Here is a 16,914-nt window from a genome sequence, read left to right on the forward strand (position 1 = left end):
AAAAGGTTTTTTTTTCCAAGTACAAAGTTTCTGATCCTCAAATCCATTATCGAAAAATCCCTTAAACCTAAAACAAACTTTCTATTCCAAAAAAAAAATTAACCCCAAACCAAAACAAAAGAGGGCTAATTTTCCGAATTACTTTCCCACCAATAAATCCTCTAAACTACCCAATTTTCGGAGCCATTTTCGCCATTTTCTACTAATTCTTGTGGCGGCGATGCAGTGTGTCCCATCATCACATAATTAGTCTGCTGCTCCTCTATTTTTTCTCAACTGTTGCTCGAAAGAAAAAGAGCCCTGGCTCACGCCATCGATCTTCTTTTTTCTCGCTTTTGAGAAAGTTTGAGAGTGTGACTTGATTTGAAAACGAATTGATTTTTTACTTCTAAAATGCTGTAAGACCTTTGAAACAAGTTAAGATTAATTGGTTCCCTAGAAAACCATATTCTTTAGGAGCTTAGGAGCTTTTTAGGAGCTAAAGCCAGGGACCATTTTAGAGTGTCTTTTTTAACTCAATTTATCTCAACTCCAATGAAAAATATCATAAAATTAACAACAAGCAAAATGTTTATCATAAAATGAGAAATATTTTATCAGTTGATAACTTTTTGATATCTTTTACAGGAACCGAGATTATTCGAGCCGAAGTTGGCCAAACTTTTCAAGCTAGCGCATTAGTTTTCCTTTGAGTAATGTTTATGAATTAAACATAGGTTGAAGGCCTAGCAAATTTGAAGTACTTCGCTACAAAAATCAAAGTTCTAGCTCAATTTTGGAACAAGTTATAGGATAATTTGCTCCAAGGGCGCGGTCGGCTGGAGGTGTGGAACGGCGCCCCTAGCCGCGCTCATCACCACCAGCCGACCACGTGCCAGGAACAAATAGATTCATAACTATCTTCAAAATTGAGCTAGAAACTTGATTTTTTGCTGGAAAATGTTTTGAATGTTTCAGGCATTATTCTACAAATATTCAAAAATTCAATTTTAGAGAATCGAGGTCTAGATTAGGTTTGTAAACTCCTGAGTTTTACCAGCCGATTTCCGACATTCAAAGTTGACCATTTTTCACTAAAATGAACCCGCCCCTTTTACCCTTCCCTTATCTTTCGTATTACATAATCAAGATGACATATAATACCTCCCTCCTAGAATCCCCCAAGATTTATTTGTATGGGATGGTGTAATAATGTAATCCCCCTTCGTTGCGATCTTCTTGATGTGTCATATTGACACCTCACCTGTGTTGCTCAGGCTTAGCAGCATCGGCAGAGATAGCTGTCAATAGGTATACGGTAACAGTTTCTACATGATTTTAAGTTTTATGACTCCCCGCCTCTAGGAACAATCATTAGCTACCGTACAACTTCTTGAGTTTGAGGTCCTTTATCTGACTTGCTGTAAAAGATATCAAAACGCTGTAAACTAGTAAAATGTAGCTTTTATTATTTCACACATTTTATTAATTAGCAAATTTTTGATAGCTTTTTTTGGAGACATGACAGACATGCGCCTTTAAAGAATGAAGGAGTGCTTGCACCATCACCTAGAGGTGCACACACTTTAAAGGCTCATATCTCAAAAACTAAAGCAGTTAGCTGAAATGTTTAAACTGTGAAAATATAGAACATGTTATAAGCTGTATTCTTGCTGTTGATAACTTTTTGATAGCATTTTGTTTTTGGAGATATACGCTTTTAAAGAAGGAAGGGGCGCTTGAATCACCTATAGAGGTGCGCACACTTTAAAGGCGCATATCTCAAAAACTAAAAACGCTAGGTAAAAAGTTTTAATTGTTGAAATATGTACAATTTTACGTTCTTCATTTATCAATTAACAGCTTTTTGATAGCTATTTTGGTTTTTGAGATTTGCGCCTTTAAACAAAGAAGGGGAGCTCTCTTCTCCCAAAACCTTTAAATGAATTAGATTAGGTGCTTAACGTGGGACCTTTAAGAAGATTTAAGGAATTGAAGAGATAATGAAGAAAGTGTGCATTTTGCGTGACGGTGTTTGTATCTTTTAGGCTACCGTAATCCAAATTTATTCATCAAGTACGACTGTGTAGCTCAGCAAGTTCAATTCCTCAAAAACCGTTTTTTACCATATAATTTTTTTCTTGTTCCCCAGTTGCTCAACAGATTTAAAGGCTGAAATTTCTAGTTTTTTTAAAACAGTTTTTATAATTTTTTGAATCAATTTTTCTCTTTTTAAACTCAAATTTCTTTTCTTTTACCCCAATAAATTTCGATTTCTTCCAGCTACCCTAAACCCTTCCTTTTATCTTGAACGACCCCTCTAGCGTTTACTTTGCCAATTTCTCTCGGTTCCCATAAAATATATCAAAAACTAGCTAACTATGAAATTGTTGCTTATAAAATTTTACACATTTTACTAGCTGACTACTTTTTAATAGCTAAATTTGTCCGCGAGTTATGCGCCTTTAAATACCGCACACCCCTTGCCGCTTCCTGTTGAGAGGTGCGCACTCTTTAATAACACATATCTCCAAAAGTAAGTTAGCTATCAAAAAGTTGGTAACTGATAAAATAAAGCGCTTATAAAATTTTATACATTTTGCCAATTTGCATAATGTTTATACCTCAAATGGTCCATGAGATATAAACGTTTGAAGTTGGGGCGAGCGATGCCAGGCGTCTGAAAGGTGCGCCTATTCAACGCGTTATATCTCAAGAGCCAATGAAGCGTCCAAAAAGTGGTCAATTAATGAAATGTAGATCATAAAATTTTACATATTTTGTTAAATAACAATTTTTCGATATCTTTCAAAAGAGCTCAGATTTATAGGCTGAAAGTTGGAAGCTTTAAAAGTTATATTTCTAGACTGTTTACGGTATTTTAAGCCCTCCAGTTATTTTCAACTACTGAATTTTCTGGAACGATATTTCTGGATTTCTGCGCTTAATTTTTCTGGAATCTCAAAATCTCAAAGTTTAGAAGAATCCAGAAAATCCAATTCCCCGATCCCCAAGAAAATGTTTTCTCCCAAAATGGACAATCCTCCTAATTTTATGCATCTCTCTTCTCATTAGGAATCCTTCAGAGGCTCTCCAGAACCATAAACCCCTCATTCCCAACAATAATATTATGATTCTACAATACCATCATCAATAGGCTCCGCCCCCTTTTCCTTCCCATTGGCCGACGTTTTGCAGCGAAGCTCCGCCCACTTTTCTCTCTCTTTCTCTCCCCTCGTCGTTTCGTTTTTCGAAAAAAAGACCGCCCCAATATTTCATCGACCCCCCTCTCCCCCAACCAACCAACCAACACATATTTCAATTCGTGCCTCCTCTTAATTTCGATCGTTCTATAAATTTATTATATATCTCAATTAATTTTGGTTAATTACCCTCCCGACTGACTTAATTACCCCGAGAGGAAGAGGCAGCAGAGCCATTAATTCTCTCCCGAAAAGCCATTTTCTTTTTTTATTGGTTTTTTTCGAGGGGACCCCGAAAAGCGGAAGCCAAAGAGGCGTTAATTGGATAATTAAGAATGTGTTAATTGATTTTTTTTCAATATATTTGTTTAAATTTGCTAAATTATACAATCTGAAAGCTGAAATTTTAGAATTTTGACTCGAATTTTTGAAATTCAAATTATCTATTTAATTTTTTAAGTTTTCTATAAAAATGTTAAACCATTCGAAAGCTGAAAATCTACACTTTAAGATTTTGTCTCTAATTTTTGAAAATTTCAATTTTTGAAATTCCTTGTTTTCCATTTTTGATCGGTAATTGTTTCAGCGGTTTAAGCTTAAAATTTCGTTTTTCTTGAATTTTTGAAAATCTGAAGTTTCAGATGTTTTCTAAGATTTTCCTCCCAAATTTGTTATTTTTGAAAATAATAACAAAAAAACCCAAAATCCCATTTCCTTAATTACCTCCCTCCAAGATTTATGTCGATTATTCCCTTTGTGGACACTTTGACGCTCACTTTGACGCTAATTATCTTGCTTCTAATTATAGCTATCAAAAAGTTGTTAACTAATAAAATGTGTGAAACTTTGTAAGCTACATTTTTGCTGTTAACAACTTTTAGATTACTTTTATGACTCTTGAGATATAACGACTTGGAGTGGACGCACCTTGAAGTCCCCACGTCTTGCGCTTATATCTCAAACGCTTATATCTCAGGGACCATTTGAGGCATCAAAAAGTTGTCAACAAACAACATGTGTAAAATTTTATAAGCTACATTTCATCAGTGAATTACTTCTTGATAGCTATTTTCGTTTTTGAGATACAACGTTTTGAAGAAAGCGCATCCAGAGTACGCCAAGCCTCCGTCGCCCCAGTCGGCGCCACCACCGGAGCCGACTGCGTAGCTAACCGTCTTTATGTGCTTCACCAATTCTCAAAAAACATAATTTTAAGAAAATTCTACTTTCTGTCTTAAAAGCCTCTAATAGGATTTAAACTATTGGCTAAACACTTTTCCGCTACGCGGCCAACTCCAGCCACATGACTCTGAAAGCCTTTTTGCTTTTTTAAAGGCGCATAACTCAAAAACTAAAACAGCCATTGAAAAGTTGTAAACTAACAAAATGTGTGAAATATGATAAGCTACATGTTATAAATTAAATAAATTTTGACAGCTATTTTGGTTTTGGAGATATGAGCCTTTAAAAAAGCTTGTACCTTTCTTGCCCTTGTAGAGGTGCGCACTCTTTAAAGACGCGTAACTCAAAAACTAAAATAGCTAGCTCAAAAATTTAAACAGCTCAAATGTTACTTTTTCACATTTTCATATATACCTCTGTTCTTCCAAATGCTCCTTTTTTTTCTCTTCCTCATCCCTCGCCACCCAATACCCTTCAATTACCATTTCACTCTTTTCAGACACCTCCATCTTCCATCACGCCATCCATCTCAACCCAACCCCTTCTCCATCCCCCTATATCTTCATTTTCTCATCCCCCCTTTTAAATGAGCATGTATCCCGGATGGACAGGCGACGATTCGTACTGGGCGGGCGCTGGCACCACCGCCGCCGCCGCTCCCGCTTCTTCTGGCACATCTGCGTCGTCAACGGCGTCGTCGACCGCCGCTGCTGCCGCTGCAGCTAACAATTTGAAGGTAGGAACTTTTTTTTAGTTTATCGTGTAGTTCGGCTTGAGAGCTTTAAGATCATATAAAATATGAGAATCTAGCTTGAGAATGAGCTTTAATACTCGAGGAATCGTTTGTAAGTACCCTTATGGAACGCTTTGCACTTTGAGCTCATTTATCCCAGTTCCTATGAATGCTATCAAAAAGTGATCAGCTAATAAAATATGTATAACTTTATGAGCTACATTTTATTAATTGACAACTTTTTGACCTTTTTCCCAGGAACCGAGATAATTGAGCTTGAAGAAGGTTGACGCGCTATTTGGGCGCTATAAAACTATTGACTAAGAAAAAGACCTATGACTCTGCTCAAGCATGAAAGTTTCTATAAAAAATTTTTCTAAACAGAAATTTCAATCTGCAATATAATACAAAATCCATAAATGAGCATGCATGAACATCCTAATTAATCGTAAGCCAAATTGCGTCAAAAAAAAGTCATGTGTCTTTCAAAACTCATAACTTTGCTCAAATTAGCAAAATTTTAACAAACTTTTTAAATCCTAATAGCTCATATTGTGAGCTTTAAAATTGTATTAAATTTTTAAGTTTAACTTCAATATGAGATAAATTTTAGACTCAAAGAATCTGACTTAATTTGAGCCGAATTGGCGCACAAGTGGTACTTTAAAGGCTCATAACTTTGCTCAGACGTGCAGGATTTAAATAAATTTCAAAGAATCTTAAAGCTGAAATTTTGAGCTTTCAAATTTTTGTTAAATTCATAAATTCACCTTCAAAATGAGCTATTACGCTAGTGGCTTAAAGATATAGAGCTAGGGGTTTGAAAAAACAAGTTAGGTCAAGTAGTGGCTATTTTGAAGACGCATAACTTTTTTATACTCACAAATTTTTGACAAACTTAAAGATTACCTTAAAGCCCAATTTACAAGCTTCTAGATGATGTAAATTGATGTTTTGAGTCTCGAATTTAAAGGATACTGTAGCTGATTGAAATCAATAATACCTAATGAAATGGGCCCTATCTTTAGGAACCTCTAACTTTGCTGAATATTGAGAACTTTTTAAAGTTTTACATTTATTTGAAAGCACACATTTTAGGCTACAAAATAATATATAAAACTTAACGATGTTTTAAAAACCAAATGTTACCTGAAGCCGTTAAACACAGTTACCTAAATGCTCATTGAAACCAGTCCACCGTATACGCCCTTGTTTGAGCTCAATTTTCTCGGTTGTCATAAAAGCTATCAAAAAATAACCAACTAATGAAATGTAGCTGATAAAACTTTACGTATTTCATTAGTTGACAATTTTTTGATATCTGTTACAGGAACCGAGATAATTGAGCTCAAAGTAGCTCGATTTGCCTCGGGTGGGATGGACTCTGGGTGAGCTTCTATTAGAGCATTTACAGTACCCCCAAAAAGGTGAAAAATGGATCCCCCTTAAAAAAAACAACAAGTTTCTTATCTAGCTATCGGAAATTCTGAATTGGACGTCTTCTGGAGCAATTTGCGCCGAGGTTGACAGTGAGGTTTGTAGTTTGTAGTTTGAGTTTTTCTTGGTTTACTAACGGCTTAATCCTAAAAAATAGCTGATTTTTGTGTTTCTCCTTAATACGTCAGGTTGATTTTGCTTCTTCAAAACCCCTACTCTCAAAAATAAAGAGTTTTATCAATAGAGCGCACTTGCAGACGTACGAACTCTACAATCACACCTATATGAACAACATGAAGAATATGCTAGCCGCTGGTTGGATGGACAACTCCACTAATCCGTGAGTGTAACAGGATTTTTTGTGGTTTTTTGATTCGACAGCTGTTTGAAAATTTGGGAAATTGATTTTTATCAAAGAGATCAAATTTGATCCTTTCCTTTGAAAATTACGGGGTTACTGGCCCCAAGGTAAATGGGCGTTAGACCTCCAGATAATAATTTATAGATATCAAAAAGTTGTAAACTACAAAAATGTGGAGCGCAAAATTTTACGTATGGAAACAGTTTTATCTTTGCAGCTAGCTATTTTAGTTTTTAAGTTATGCCTTTAAAGATCGCACACCCCTTGCCGCCCCCCCCCCCCCTTTGGTCAGGAGGAGGCGGCAGCAAGGGGTGCGTAATCTTCAAAGTCGCATATCTCATAAACTAAAATAGCTAGCTGAAAACTTCAAATTGTTAAATTTGTTAAATTTTACGTTCTACATTTTATATGTTTATAACTTTTTGGTAGCTTTTTCACTTGTTGAGTTATGCGCCTTTGAAGTGTACGTACCTCTAGAGGTGGTGCAAGCGCACCTTTTTTCTTTAAAGACGCATATCTCAAAACCTAAAATTGCTATCAAAAAGTTGTTAACTAAAAACATGTAGAGTGTAAAATTTTACACAATATGACATTTTAAATTTCTCAAATGCTTACTCTAGTTTTTGAGTTATGCGCCTTTAAGGTGTGCGCACTCTAGCAGTTGTGCAAGAGCCCTTTTCTTCTTTAAAGGCGCAAATCTTAAAATCCAGGACAGCTATTAAAACATTAATAACTAACAAAATGTGTAAAAGTTTATGAGCTACATTGTATTTGTTGACAACTTTTTCATAGCTATTTTAGTTTTGAAGATATAAGGCTTTAAAAATTTAAGCCACCTTTAAAGTCTAAAGGCGCATATTCTTAAAACTAAAAGAGCTATTTAAATGCTACCAAATAAAGATAGAGGTGAAATTTTTGGCTGTTTCCTACTATTTTACTAATAATACATGAAAATACCTTCAGATTTGCCTATAACCCTCTACAAGCGACATCAGCGAATTTCGGCGAGACGCGCACATCGATGGCCACAATCTCACAGCCAGTTTTTCCGTGGATGAAGATGGGTGGTTAGTTTTTTATTCATTTTGAGATTTCGACATAGGTACTATATGTAGTCCATTTTAATACGCATAACGGTAATTTGACCGCCAAAAAGGTGTGAAGTGACATGGGGGTCACACTTTTTCGATGCTTATCTATATACTTCTTGAAGATTCTGTATATTATGGGGGCGGTATGATACAAGGGGGGGTGTTGTTGGGAGGTCTCTCCGAAAAAAGGGAGACAAGAAGGGACAAAAATATGGGCGGCATGGCGGTCTCTTTTAGACGATCGCGGCGAGGCGGAATTTTTTGATTTATTTATGATACTTCTACTGGGTGGTGGTGGTACTTGGAAGGTCAATAATGGACTATGTACTAAGTTTTGGTTGTATTAGTCATAAAGGGGTTAATTGCAATTAGAATAGAACCTTGCAAAAACAAAAAAAAACAAAAAACTATAGACGGGGTCGAACTCGTCGCCTTGCGCACACCAGCGCCCACCACATCCCCTATGCCACCGCGGCAACTTTTTGAGTGATGCGGAAGGCGGTTAAGTGCCTCCGGTTTCTCAGCTTCTCGGGGGTCGCGGGCTTAATGATTTGCTAAAAATGCATAACCATTAGTATTGGAATATTAATTTTCAGAGCCAAATTCAAAAAAAAAGTTTTGGAATTATATATTTTCAAAAAGCCCATAAGTTCAGCTTTCCAACTAAATTAAAATCATTTGAAAATATTGATTTTGAGCTGAGTTATAGATCCTTGAAGCTAGTGAACCTAGTTTTTTGGGTTTTAAAGCATTATCAGTCTTTTCAGATTGAATTTCATTGGGGAATAGTTTGAATTGTATATTGTCAAAAAGCGCACAATTTAGGCTTTTGAGCGTAACTAAATTCACAAAAATGTAATAATTTTAAGCTGAGTTATAGGTCCGTAAAGTTAGCGGACCCTGTTTTAGGGGTTTAAGCATTTTTAGCATTTTAAAGCCAATTTCAAACCAAGAAAAGTTGAAAAAAATATATTATTAAGAAACCCAAAACTTCCGCTTTCAAACAAAATTAAATTAATTTAAAAATATTGACTATGAGCGGAGTTATAAGTCCTTGAAGTTAGTAAACCTAGTTTTTTGGAGTTTTTGAGGGTTTCAAGCCCTTTTAAGATTGAGTTTCAACGGGTAACAATTTGAATTATATATTTTCAAAAAGTTTAAAGCTTCATCTTTTCAACAAAATAGGATTTGTTTAGAAATGTCAACTTTGAGCTGAGTTATGGGTCCGTGAAGTTGGCAAACCTCATTTTTGAGGTTTTCGATGCTTTCAAATCTTTTTTCAAAGCTAACTTCGAACCAACATAAGTTTAATTATATATTTTAAAAAGCCAAAAACTTCAGCTTTTTAACAAAACTAAGTTCATCTGAATTTATAATTGTTGAGCTGAGTTATAGACTCTTAAAATAAGTGGGTGTAACTTTTAGGGGTTGTAACGATTTTCAGCTATATTTCAAAGCCAATTTTCAATAGTGCTTGAATTATATATTTTTCAAAAGCTTGAAACTTCAGCTTCCAAACAAAATTAAGTTCATCTAAAAGTAACATTTTTGACTTGAGTTATGAGTCCTCAAACTTACTAGTTCTAAACTTTGAGGTGTTTGAACATTTCCAGAGTTTTTCAAAGTTATTTTCGACCGAAAAAATGTGAATTATATATTTTCAAAAAGCTCAAAAATTCAGCTTTCCAATAAAACAAAATTCTATTGAAAATGTCTACTTTGAGCCGAGTTATAAGTCACGAAACTTAGTATGCTTAATTTTCGGAGTTTTGGACGTTTTCAGCTCTTTTACACAACTAATTTTTGAGACGAAGTAGTTGAATTATATATTTTTGAAAAGCCTAAAATTTCAGCTTTCAGACAAAACATATTTCATTTGCAAACATTGATTTTGAGCAGAGTTATGGATCCTTAAAGTTAGCGCACTTCGTTTTTAGGGTTTTAAGCCTTTACAGCCGTTTTAAAGCGATTTTTTCGCTGTTTTTAGCAAATTAGAAGAACAAAATCTTTTTTCTTTTAATTTTTTCTCCCAATCACCAATCAATAGCTATTAATCAATGAGAATTGCGGCCACTGATTGATGTCATAGGACTACTCTTCATCTATCAGATTTTTTTCGCTCTCCTCCTTCTCCCCAAAAAAAACATGGAAAATAGAGCGAAAAGAAGTGGAAAAAAGCGAGAAAAGATTCGTAAATACACGAGATTCTTCCCACTAGAATCTGTGTCTCTTCTTGCCTCTCGAATCATTTATTTTCTTTCGGGTTCCTCCGGACGCTTTGAAGTATGCCGCCGCCGTGCCAGAAAACCCTCTTCCTCTTGAGCAAAAGAAAATGGAAAGGGATGTAAAATTTCGAAATTGTAAATTTCCTTGATTTATTAATATTTTCATTGTCTACTTGGCTCCGCCACCTCTCATCTGGTAGCGCCGCTTTCTCGCCCCTTCTTATCCGCCTTCCACACCCAGGTAAGGCTGTGCAGCGGTGGCTCAGGTGGGAGCGCGCGGCGTTCCCAATCCGGGGGAGCTGACTTGTTGGTTCGACTCCTTGCATGATATTTTTTCTTTTTGTTTCTGTTGTAAGATTACAATAAGAAGGGCATCAACAAGTGACACGAAGCTGTCAAAATGTTTGCGGTTCGGCGATGACCCTAACATTTTACGACATGCTCTCCGGAGCCAAACAGCTGTTGTACTCTCCAGAAGACAGAACAAGGTCGGTGCGTCTAATCTGATGATTTACGGTTGGACTAGAAGAAAGATATTGGAGGAAAACGAAGGAAGAGAGGATACATGGATTAGAACGAGGGATTAAGAGATGGAGAATCTTGTAATTTGTAGTAATTTTAGTACCTGAAATTGTGATTTTAGGGTTTTTTGGGGTTTTGAGAATTTGTAAATTTGAAAATTCTGAAATTCTGAGATTTAGGGATTCAAGAATTCTAGGATTCTAGAATTCTGAATTTCTGCATTTCTGAACAAAAAAGAAATTCAGAAATTCAGAAATTCAGAAATTCAGAAATTCAGAAATTCAGAAATTCAGAAATTCAGAAATTCAGAAATTGATTTTAGGTTTTGAAATTTTTTCAAAAATCAAAAAAGTTTGAATTTTCAAATATTTAGATTTTCAAATAATTTAAAAGTTTTAAAATTCCAAAATTCTGAAAACGTCCAGATTTTGAAATTTTGATTGAACTAAAATGACAAAGCCACATTTTTTGAAAATTCTGAATTTCCGATAAAAAGGATTTCCAGCCAAATTCAAGCCTATTTCTGAAATTTTAGTTTCTGAACGTGTTTCAAAATTTTGGAAATTTCAATTTTTAACAAAAGTTCCAAAAAAAAAGATTTCATCCTTTTTCTCCTATTTTTTCCTTCTAATTATCCTTCTTCCGTTTGTCATTAATTAATTCTTTAATCTCTTTTTTTCATTTCGATTTCTTCAGATTCCTACAGTAACCCATTTGCCGATTTCCCTTCCCTTCCCAAAACTTTCTAATCGAAACTGAAATCTAATCGAATGAGAAAAAAACGAGGAACGCAGAAAAAGGGAAAATGAGAAAAAAAAGTTTTGGCGAACACCAAGGGGACAGGTTTTTTGCTGTTGTTTCACTTTTTCAGGGAGGTACATTAGTCTACAGTAACCCTCAGGAACCTAGTACTCCACAGTAATCTCGAAATTATTTACAGTGACTCACTCTTTATGGTTTGGCATGTTAAGAGGAGGTACAGTTATCTACAGTAACCTACAGTAATCCCCCCCCCCCCCCCCAAGAAATCGAATACTTGGTCGAAGATGGAAATGAGCAGATGGTGTTTCTATTGAATTTTAATGAAAATTGTGTTGAAAATTTTGGGAAATTTGGGGAAAGAGAGAGAGAGAGAGAGACAGTGGTATTGGTGTTGTTGGATGAAGAAAAATTAGAAGAAAGAGTTGGAGACGCAGAGAAATAGAGAAAAGGGAAGGAGTACGGTAGATTGGTGGGAATCAAGGTCCATTCGAACCACGGCCATGGCTGTTCTGGTTTGCGGCTCTGGAAGTTCCTGTTTCTTTTTCGGTTCTCTGTTTCTTCAGCTAAAAAATTGTAGATTAGCTTAACACAAAAGGTTCCGAATTGCGCTTTACTGAACCAAAAAGCTCAATTTTTCATTTTCCGAAATTGAATCGTTTACAAAAGTAGCTCAAAAACGTCCGCAACATCTCAAAATTTCAGAATAGACTAAACAAGACAAGAGCTTCATTTTTGTAGTTGACCACTTTTTTGAACGATTGATATCTGATTGAATATGTGTCTTGGAATCACACATCTTCTTTTGATCCCATCTCCCATTTACTACAAATGTATGTCCCTGTTATATCTCCAAGATTCATCGACATTTCACGTGTTAGTGGTTTTCTCCCCTTCGTTGAAATAAATAAATTAAATTAAATTCCTATTTCTGTAGACACTCTGTAAAAAACTTTGCTGTAATTCTGTTTTTTTTTTGACTTCTTGTCAATTACTTTTTAGCTATGAGTTCCAAACTTTGCAATCTTCAAAAACCTGTAATAAAGAGACCCTCCCACTTTGAGTTTTTCTCCATAACTCCTTTTCTCACAACTTCAATGATTTATCTCGTTATGTTTCTCTATCCGTCTACTTTGAAGCTAATTATCTCACTTCCTATGAAATATATCAAAAACTGAAAAAAGGTGGTGTGCGGTGAAAAATTTTATTGCTTTATTTTGTGCAGAAATCCATGTAGATTCACATAAAAACAAAGAAAAAATTCAAAAAAAATTCCTTCATTGAGAAAAACGGCATCGAAAAGTCAAAGTGGGAACCGGTGGCCTAGCGGCCAGGTGAGAGTTTTCTAGGCCAACTGCCGGTAAAAAATTCGAATTTTCATTGATTCTTAGTGTTTTCTCTGATGTTTTTTAAAGATTTCAAAATGTTTTTGTTAAAGGGGGACTCCGACCAGAAATTTTTAAAATGTGTTAAAATTTACCTATTTTTGAAATATTATTGCGAAAAAATTCAAAGAAAATCAGAAATCCCCGAAAAACGGCGTTGAAAAGGAAGAAAATTCAAAAAAAGGTGCCGCCGAGGATGGGGACGAGGATTTTCAGTGAGAAACCTAGGCCACGGCACCTGACAGCCTTTTTTTCAAGTCGCCGATAGTGGTTTTTTACGTTTTTTACATGCCGGACATGAAATTGAAAAAAATCCGGAAAATTTGCCACATAGGAAAGGCGCCCGCTGCCGTGGCCTAGGTTTCTCACTGAAAATCCTCGTCCCCCGGCGGCACCTTTTTTTGAATTTTCTTCCTTTTCAACGGCGTTTTTTGGGAATTTCGGATTTTTTTTGAATTTTTTCGCAATAATATTCGGAAAATATATAACTTTTAACACATTTTAATGCAATAAAAATTTTTGGTCGGAGTCCCCCTTTAATTTCCTCCCAGGTGTATGAAAAACCTGACAAAAATCAGAGAAAACACTGAAAATCAATAAAAATTCAAATTTCGCGCGCTTTTACCGGCAGTTGGCCTAGAAAACTCACACCTGGCCGCTAGGCCACCGGTTCCCACTTTGACTTTTCGATGACGTTTTTCTCAATGAAGGAATTTTTTGAATTTTTTCTTTGTTTTTATGTGAATCTACATGGATTTCTGCACATAATAAAGCAATACAATTTTTCACCGCACACCACCTTTAACTACAAAAATTTAGCACAGAAAGTTTTACACATTTTGCAAGTTGGCCACTTTTTGATTTCTTCTAAAGAAACCAAGATAAATCAATTAACAGTGTGAAGAGCCCCAGGCCCTCCAGGAGGTCGTTTTGAACTGGCAACTTTTTGATAGCTATCTTTTTTTTGAGATATGCGCCTTTAAAGAAGGAAAGGACCAATTCTCGCACTTTTAGAGGTGCGCCCGCTTTAAATACACACAACTCAAAAACTAGATTAGCTAGCCAAAAAGTTTAAACTGTTTAAATATAGAAAATGTTATAAGCTACATTTCTTTAGTTGTCAGTTTTTGATAGCTATTTTGGCTTCTGAGATATGCGCCTTTAAAGAAGGGGCGCTTGCACTCCCTTTTCGCACCACTAGAGATGCGCACATACTTTAAAGACGCATATTTCAAAAACTAACATACCTAAGCAGAAATTTTGAGAAAAAGGCGTCTTTGGTTTTCGAGATATGCTCCTTTAAAGAAGGCAGGAACGCTTGCACCATTCTCGCACCGCTAGAAGTGCGCACTAACTTTAAAGGCGCATATCCTATAAACTGAAATAGCTAGCTTCAAGGTTAAAACTGTTAAAATATGAGATATTTTATGAGCTACATGTTTTAGTTGACGACTTTTTGTTAACTATTCTCGTTTTTGAGATATGCGCCTTTAAGCGCGCATATCTTAAAAACGGACCTTTAAGAAGAAGGCATAAAGAGAGTGTGCATTTTTACGGAATGGTGTTCACACCTTATACATTGGCTACCGTATAATTTTACTATGGCTACCGCATCCCCAATATGACTGCGTAGCTCAACTTTTTCAACTGTTCAAGTCCCAAGAACATCTGTGCTCCTCCAAACACCTATCATAATCTTTTTTGTGTATTATCAATATCAATATATTCTGTGAAAAGGTGTGATATGATATTGTGACACCATGTCTCTAGGAACAACTGTTATGACAACAGCCCGAAAGGCGGCAAAAAGAACAAAGAGGAATTTGGGGACGGAGGCGGAGGCCGATAATGAAATACGACTTTGGGGAGAATTGGAAGAAGATGAAGATGAGACAATGAGCGGGACAACTGACCAATCATTTGGGGAGAGGCGGAGGGGAGGAACGGGGGTTACTGTAGAATTTTGAGAGAATTTTCTGGGGGAGTTCAGGAATTTGGTATAGGGATTAAAAAAAAATTTTTTACAGTTTGGAATTTTCAAAATTTTGAAATTTCAAAGTGAAATTCTGAATTTGAAATCTTTTTTTCTAGTTTTCCATTGTCGGAGATTCCAGAAATTTACGAACTTTCGGGATTTAGGAAAGTTTCCAGAGTTTCACTCAAAAATTCCAATAAATGACAATTTTTTAAATTCCTGAAAATTCTAAATTTCTACAGTAATCCCTAATAAAATTTAGGAGTTAAATTTTTTTTCTGGTTTTCCATTATGAAAAATTTTTGGATTTTTTAGAACTCCGAAAATTGCAGATTTCCTGAAAGTCAGGAAGTTCAAAACTTGCTACAGTAACCCATTATCAGAAGTTCCAGAAATTTAAAAAGAATCGCAGAAGGCCTACATTTTCCGAAATTTCCAATTACCCCAGAAAATATAAAAAATGCAGAAATTTGAATTTTTGGAATTTTGACCGTTTTTGAGAGTTTTGAACTTTTCAAAGGATTACTGTAAAAAAATTTTTGGGAATTCAGGGAAAATCGGAAATTCCAAATTACAGTAGTTTCGAATTTCAGATATTCTGAATTTCCTGGAATTTCTGAAATTTTGAATTCCTGAATTTTCGAATTTTCGAATTTCCTGGAATTCCTGAATTTTCGAATTTCTGAATATCAGGAATTCAGGCATTCTGAAATTCAGAAGTTCAAAACTTTCGAAATTCTGGAAACCTTTAAATTCAAGAAAAGTCTAAAATCAAAAATTCTAGAATATTCATAAATTCAGAAGTTCAAAATTTCAGAATTTCGACAATTCCAAAAATTCCAGAATTCTTGAAATTTTTCAATTAAAAAAATTGATTTTTTCAAATTTCACAATTTTCATATTCCAAGAAGTCCTAAAACCTTTCCAAATGAAAATGTTCCAATTTTCAAAAAATCTAAATGTTGTTTTCCAGGCACAAAAGGAGGCGAATCAAAACGAACCCGTCAAACCTACTCAAGGAGTCAAACCCTGGAATTAGAAAAAGAATTCCATTATCACAAATATTTGACCCGAAAGCGGCGACAGGAAATTTCAGAGACCCTTCATTTGACTGAAAGACAGGTAATTTTTTTGTTTTTTTCTTAGTTTTTCCCGATTTCCGGCCGTTTTTTATTCAAATTTCTTTTAAAAATCCGAAAAAACCCCGGCGAGAGAGTGTGTAGATTCGAGAGACGCAGCGCGCTGCAAGTACACTCTGTCGCAGAATTGCAGGGAAAAGCCGCGGGAAGTTGAAATTTCAAAATACAGCAGCTTGCTTTTCAATGAATTTAGGGATTTTTATACGGTTTTAGGGCTTTTTTACATCAAAAACTTGAATTTTTCATAAAATTTTTCACATTTTCAGGTGAAAATTTGGTTTCAAAACCGTCGAATGAAGCATAAAAAGGAGGCGAAGGGCGAGGGCGGAAGCAATGAATCCGATGAGGAATCGAATCAAGACGAGCAAAATGACCAGCATTCTTCTTGATTTTTTTTCGAATTTCGGCATTTTTTTCTTCCTAAAAATACCTCGTTTCCGGTCACTTTTTCCACTAAAAACTTTCCATTTTTCGCATTTTTTATCGGTGATTCTCCCTATTTTACCCCAAATTTTCCTCATTTTCATTCCGATTTTTGCTTCAAAAGTTCACATAAATCTTTGTTTTTTTTTCTGGGATTCTATGATCTCTTCTGCCCCTCTTTTTTTTAAACTTTCACTGCTTTTTTGAACTTTTTTTTGACACAAAATTTACAAGGTCTACATATCGTTTTCTAATCGCTTTTTCTCTGTTTTTTTGTAATTTTTGGAGAATGAATTTTATCTTTTTTTGCTAAAAAAAATTCTAAAATCGACTGAAAAAATCGAAAAATAATTGTTATAATTTTCTCGGCAAATTTGAGATGTTTAGCTTTTTTAGAGGCAAAATTCGTTGAACTCAGTTTTTTATCTCATATTTTTCGATTTCCAGGAAATTCAAGGTTTTTCGATACAAAAATTTTCAAAATCCGAAAAATTTTTCAC

General features: G+C 35.2%; 2 protein-coding genes across 2 annotated transcripts; both read left to right on the forward strand.

Moving 5' to 3' along the window:
* Positions 1-2,997: 2,997 nt before the first annotated feature.
* CBG26052 lies at positions 2,998-3,054 on the forward strand (the record flags this gene model as incomplete). Its single annotated transcript, XM_045244518.1, has 1 exon — positions 2,998-3,054. One exon carries the CDS (start codon positions 2,998-3,000, stop codon positions 3,052-3,054), a length of 57 nt encoding a protein of 18 aa, XP_045097849.1.
* Positions 3,055-4,950: 1,896 nt separating this feature from the next.
* On the forward strand, positions 4,951-16,380 carry Cbr-mab-5 (the record flags this gene model as incomplete). The annotated part of the gene is made up of 5 exons (XM_002642601.1): positions 4,951-5,100; positions 6,792-6,874; positions 7,859-7,962; positions 15,826-15,974; positions 16,258-16,380. The coding sequence occupies 5 exons, from the start codon at positions 4,951-4,953 to the stop codon at positions 16,378-16,380; spliced, it is 609 nt and encodes a 202-aa protein (XP_002642647.1).
* Positions 16,381-16,914: the final 534 nt, after the last annotated feature.

Source organism: Caenorhabditis briggsae, assembly GCF_000004555.2.
Source record: "Caenorhabditis briggsae complete genome, chrIII, whole genome shotgun sequence".
Taxonomy (NCBI): domain Eukaryota; kingdom Metazoa; phylum Nematoda; class Chromadorea; order Rhabditida; family Rhabditidae; genus Caenorhabditis; species Caenorhabditis briggsae.